General features: G+C 37.2%; 1 protein-coding gene across 1 annotated transcript; it reads left to right on the top strand.

Annotated features, from left to right (window-relative positions):
- The first annotated feature begins 3,424 nt into the window (after window positions 1–3,424).
- Window positions 3,425–5,025, top strand: LOC139849306 (uncharacterized). The gene is made up of 3 exons (XM_071838966.1): window positions 3,425–4,084; window positions 4,341–4,438; window positions 4,497–5,025. Exons 1-3 carry the CDS (start codon window positions 3,425–3,427, stop codon window positions 5,023–5,025), a joined length of 1,287 nt encoding a protein of 428 aa, XP_071695067.1.
- The last annotated feature ends 1,370 nt before the right edge of the window (window positions 5,026–6,395 follow it).

Below are 6,395 nucleotides of genomic sequence, written 5' to 3'. Positions count from 1 at the left end.
ACATTCTACCTAATCTCTGAACACATCGAGAACATATCTTTCTGATAGTTCTATCTTTTCTCTTGAATTCTGGTAATTTGACCAATCAAGATCGTGCTATTACATTTTCTCTCCTCAGAACGTTAGTCATGATCATTCGAAACTCCATACCTACGAATTCTGGACCATTACTTGCTGTACTTGATGGCAAGAATAGAAAACAAAAGCATGAAGCTTCGAATTAGAAATGGGAGTATAAATTACAGCACATAGGAGAGAGCATTAACTGTGGATGTCAATGATTATAGAAAGACAGAAGCATGGACTCTGAAATACAAGGGAAAATATAAACCCCAATAACAACCCAGAAATTACAAACCGTGTATATCGATGCGTATAGTAATATAAAGACACAGAAGAATTAAAAACACTATAAAACCAACAGTATAGTAGAAGTGAATAGATTCTTCCGGACGCAGATGAAAAAGAAGAATGACAGATATGAAAATTAGGAGTATATCAACAATCAGAACTGGATGGAGCATATTGACGAATGCTGTAAAGTATGAATTGAGGAGAAAGAATAGAAGATGTGAGATATGGAAATAAGGAAATGAAGGGAGTGGATTTATAGTGAAATATCAGACAGAGCAATCGAGACAGATTATCGCATTTAACCGAAGATGATCCTAATTTCCTTAATTACCGAAGAACCAAATCATATTACGAAGATTTTCTCTAAATCCCTTGAATTCCGGAAATCAACCGTGACTACGTCACCGGTTAAGATGAATCTACATTTACTCATTTCACTCTTTTGTGATAACTTCACTCGTACACTTCACATAAATAAATTGTTTTATTCATATTACTAACTGATGATAAAACTCTAATTTCCAACTCATATGAGTCATGAAAACATACTTATTATCAGCCATGACGATCCCAATCAAATTTTGGGAAGAAATTTCTTTAACGGGTAAGTACTGTGATGACCCAGAAATTTTTGACCAAATTTAAACTTAATCTTTGTATGCTTCCGACATGATAAGCAAAGTCTGTAAAGTTGAATCTCAAAATTTTTGAACTACTTGTATATAATCGATTACCCTTTGACTGTGCCCGACGATTCACGAACATTTATGTGTGTGTGTGTGTGTATATATATATATATATATATATATATATATATATATATAATATATATAGTCGATTAATTGAAAATGTTAACAAAGTATTAGATGTATAATACTTTACATGAACGTATTTGTTTCGATATATATTTAATATATTTATTGACGAAATTAAAAGATAATATCAAATGATTGAATTATCAGATACATTGTGTTATGATTACGGGTCTCTGTTGTGAGGTCCACTATGATTTAAGAAATCTGTTTTTTTAACGGTATTCCAAATAAATGGTAGAGTGATTTACAAGTGAGAACAAAATGTCACTTAACGAGAGTTAGACAAAAGTTAGTGGGGATTCTTATTTGATTTCCAATACATGCTTTACTATATTTCACTCGTGACTTTTGTTAAGATAACAAATTAGTTTTCATATTATTTAACGTGAAAGTGAAATTTGGGAAAAATAGATAACTTAGAAAATAGATATCGACAAGCAAATTGACGCTCTACATTAAAATGATTTCATACGTTTATTTATCCTTTAGGCTTAACCTTACGATTCATGAATAAGCTGTAATTTAAAAATATAAAACCTGTATTACTCTATATGTGATTTTACTTTCTTAAATGAAAATGTTTTATGATATAACTATTTATATTAAAAACTTTTAATGATTTTGAATACAAGTAGTTTTGAAAAACTATAAATTATATCGTTAAATAAAGATTTCGAATATATATATATTTGTATACAAATTTCTAAATGATATTTACCTAGATCTAGATCTCTGTAAAGTGGATCTAGCTACTCTGTAAAGGCGACGACAGCGATTTTTTCAGGCGAATTTCTTCGTTAATTGCTTGGTGACTGGTGATGGGTAAGACATCTGCGGGGAAGTCAAAGAAGGTTTCTCAATCCCAATCGAGGGTATTGAGAGGTCGTACGATTGATTTAGAGGAAAAGAAAGATGATGAGGATGTAACATCGAAACATAAAACTCCTGACGTTAAAGGCGACGATGCAGAAGGTAGCAATAAAGATGGCAATTCACGTGTGGATCCTGTCTTTGCTGACTATGTTGATGAATCAAGATCGGATTCTGTTGAAGAGGACAATAAGGTTGATAGTCAGCGTATGGGATCTGGTTTGAATGGCGATAAACAAGACGATATGAATGAAGATAAAAGAAGTGTCTATACGGCTTCAGACTCTTCTGATGATGAGAGAGTCATAACACCAAAGCAACATGTTCCTGTGGTTTCTGGGATGAGCAATAATGATAAGGATGAAAATCGGTCGATTCCTAAGACTCACTCTTCTTATTTGGGTGCACTCAATGGGCATTTGAAGAAGAACACAATGAACTTCAGGGTTTTTGAACCAATGGAACCAACTGATGATGAGGTGGATGTTGTGATTCCGTTGTCCTCTGTTCGTGCAGCCTCTGAAAGGTATAACAACACTTTTTATGGGTATTTTTTGGGGAAACGAGTAGCTTATCTGATGGTTAAAACCTATGTGACAAATGTTTGGAATAAGTACGGTCTTGATAAGATCATGATGAATGACAAGGGATTTTACTTTTTCCACTTTGATTCGGAAAAAGGGTTGAAGGATGTGTTGGAGAATGGCCCATGGATAATTCGCACCATGCCGATTATTTTGAATAAATGGTCCCCAGAAATTTCTCTAACGAAGGAGAATCTTTCGAAAGTGCCCATCTGGATAAAGATGTATGACGTTCCTCTCGCTGGATTCACGGAGTATGGTTTAAGTGCTATTGCCTCAAAGGTTGGTCATCCTATGATGTTAGATTCATACACGAGCATGATGTGCATGGAATCATGGGGAAGACCAAACTATGCACGTGCCATGATAGAAGTGTCATCAGAGGTGGAGTTAAAAGAGGTGCTCAAAGTGGCAACGCCTAGTTTAACCGAAAGTGGGCGTACACTGGATCAAGTAAGGATTTTGTATGAATGGAAACCGCCACGTTGTTCCGGATGCAAGATATTTGTCCACACACACGTGCAGTGTCCTCTTAATACTACTGTTATGGAAGAAAAGAAAAAGATAGACGCTGAAGGGTTTCAAGACGCGAGCAAAAAAGTATCTACAGTTAATTTGCATGGAAAATTTAGAGAGGGTGTTCATGTGGGTATACAAAAGCTAAAACAGGTGTACAGACCTAAATCTCTTGGGCAGGGGGTGATACTAATGCACAAAAACCAAGGAATGAGGCAGGGAGGAGTAGCACAAAAAAGTTGAATATTGCAAACTCATATTATGTTCTTAATGGTTTAAATGAAGATGAGCAGGATCTACATGATGGTGGAGGTGAGCATATTCACTTTGGTGATAGTGATGTCGAAAATGATAATAATGAAACTGAGAATTTCATGGCTAGAAAGTATCCTGAGAGGGCAAGCACTCCCGGTAAAATGGGTTCTAATGATTAATCTATCATCATGGAATATACGGGGTCTTAATCGTGTCCCCAAACAAAACGAGGTTAAAGATGTGGTTTTGGCTAATAAGTTGAGTATTTGTGCTATTGCTGAGTCGCATGTGCTACGGAATAGATTAAGCTCCATATGTGATGTTGTGTTTCCTAGATGGCATTGGACGTCTAATAGTAGATTTTTTCAGGGTGGTACCCGTGTTATCGTAGGGTGGGATCCTGATGTGGTTGATATTATGGTTGTGGCTTTAACTGACCAAGTTGTTCATTGTTTAGTTAAATCGTTAATGGATGGTAAGCAGTTGTTTGTGTCGTTTGTTTATGGATACAATTATTATATTCAAAGGAGGGCTCTCTGGAGGGATTTATGTATGCATAAAGGTTTTGTTGGTAATCATTCATGGGTGGTTATGGGGGATTTTAATGCATCATTATGGATGGAAGAATCAACTAGTGGTGCTTCCAGCATGACCATTAGTATGCGAGAATTCCAAGATTGTGTGGATGAGGCATGCTTATCGGATGTTAATTACTCGGGCTTTCAGTTCACATGGAACCAATGGCCGCAATCTTCTTCGGGTATTCTAAAGAAGATTGACGGGTCATGGCTAACGAAGCTCTAGTACAAGAGTTTCCTAACGTGCACGTGGTTTTTCATCCGTATAGCAATTCGAATCACTGTCCGGCAATCTTGAAACTAGATTCATGTGTAATGAACCGGGTCAGACCATTTAATTTTAGTAATTTTGTTACTAAACATGACAGCTTTCGGGATGTGGTTTCGAATGGATGGAGCGTGGAGGTTTATGGATGTCGTATGTACCAAGTGCTGAAAAGGTTACGTGGTCTAGAGAAGCCTCTTCGTAAGCTAGCGTAGAGTAAAGGTAACCTTCATGATAGGGTGGTTTCTTTATGTGGTAGGTTGGATGCGGCTCAACAACTTTTAGATGCCAACCCGAATTGTCAAGACTTGCGTGAAGCTGTAGGTAATGCTCTTAGAGATTTTAATGCGGCTGTCCTTGAAGAAGAGTTATTTCTTAAGCAAAAGGCAAAGATCGAGTGGTTGCATGTCGGGGATTTTAACTCGCAATATTTTCATAGTGTGGTAAAAGGGCGCACTCATAGAGCTCATATTCACTCTATTGTTAACGAGGATGGTACTGTTATTGAAGGTAGCGATGTTCCAAAACGATTTGTGGAACATTATGAATTATTTTTGGGTTCAGCGCATCATGTCCAGCCTATTGAGCATCCGGATATGCTTTTTACTAAAAAGGTCTCGGACCAGAATGTGATTTCTATGTCAAGGCAGGTTACGGAAGCTGAGGTAAAAGAGGCAATGTTTGACATAGGTATTGATAAATCCCCAGGGCCCGATGGATTTAATTCCGAGTTTTATAAGGTGGCATGGGATATTGTTAGTGAGGATGTGACGAAGGCGGTTTTTTAGTTCTTTCAGAATGGGAAGATTTTATAAGAGATAAATCATACTGTTATTGCTCTTATCCCAAAGGTATCAATGCCTTCTACAGTTACAGATTACAGGCCGATCTCATGTTGTAACGTGCTCTATAAATGCATTAGTAAGATTATTACTAAGCGCATTAAGAGTAGCTTGGAGGATGTAGTTAGTATTAATCAGTCGGCTTTCATTCCGGGGCGTCGAATATCAGATAACGTGCTGTTGACGCAGGAGATTATGAAGAATTATCATACAGAGAGAGGCATTGCTAGATGTGCGTTCAAGGTGGATATTCAAAAGGCGTATGACACTGTCGATTGGGAGTTCCTTGAGAATATCCTACGGCTGTTTGGGTATCCAACGGTGATGATTAAGTGGATTATGACATGTGTAACGACGACATCATTTTCTCTATCCACTAATGGCCATTTACATGGGTTCTTTAAGGGTAAGAGGGGTTTTAGGCAGGGAGACCCGATGTCACCTTATTTATTTACCCTAGTTATGGAGGTCCTTACATTAATGCTTCATCGTAATGTTCAGAATTCTGGAGGATTTAGGTTCCACCCCAAGTGTGAGTGCCTGGGTATTGTTAATGTATGTTTTGCAGACGACTTGTTTTTATTTTCCCATGCTAATACAGAATATGTCCGCGTGATATCTAAGTCGTTGGAGGAGTTCAAGTTATGTTCTGGTTTGATTCCAAGTTTGGCGAAAAGTACAGCTTATTTCTCTAATGTGGCACTAATTATTAAAAATGTAATCCTTAATATTCTACCCTTTGAAGAAGGAAAGTTACCGATGAAATACTCAGGGTTGCCTTTAGTTTCTTCTAGCTTTTTCATCGTGATTGTAAGGTACTTGTTGATCGTGTGAGATGTAAAATTAAAGAATGGAAGAACAGGTTTTTATCTTTTGCTGGGAGGGTTCAATTGATTACTTCGGTCATCACTTCTATGCAAGTTTATTGGCAATCCATTATCATTCTTCCGCGGGCTATCATAAAGGAAATCGAGGCTCTTATGCATGGTTCTCTATGGTGTCAAGGAGAATTTAAACGTGGGAAAGCTAAAGTGAAATCGTCAGGGGTGTGTCTTCCCAAAGAAGAAGGAGGTTTAGGTATCAAGAGGTTACATGATTGGAATATGGTGCTTATGACCACTCACATTTTGCGTTTATTTACTTGTAAACAATCTTTGTGGGTTCGTTGGATTCATGAATATCGTCTCAAAGGAACGAGTTTCTGGGAGGCACCGCCTATATCAGGGTCTAGTGTTGGTTGGCGTAAACTATTGGCTATATGTGACAAGGTTTGGGATCGATTTATTTTTAAAATAGGAGATGGAGAATCAATCTCA

This window comes from Rutidosis leptorrhynchoides, chromosome 5 (genome assembly GCF_046630445.1).
Source record: "Rutidosis leptorrhynchoides isolate AG116_Rl617_1_P2 chromosome 5, CSIRO_AGI_Rlap_v1, whole genome shotgun sequence".
In the NCBI taxonomy this organism is placed as follows: domain Eukaryota; kingdom Viridiplantae; phylum Streptophyta; class Magnoliopsida; order Asterales; family Asteraceae; genus Rutidosis; species Rutidosis leptorrhynchoides.
The sequence above is the reverse complement of the archived record's forward strand: the minus strand, read 5'-3'. Positions and strand labels throughout refer to the sequence as shown.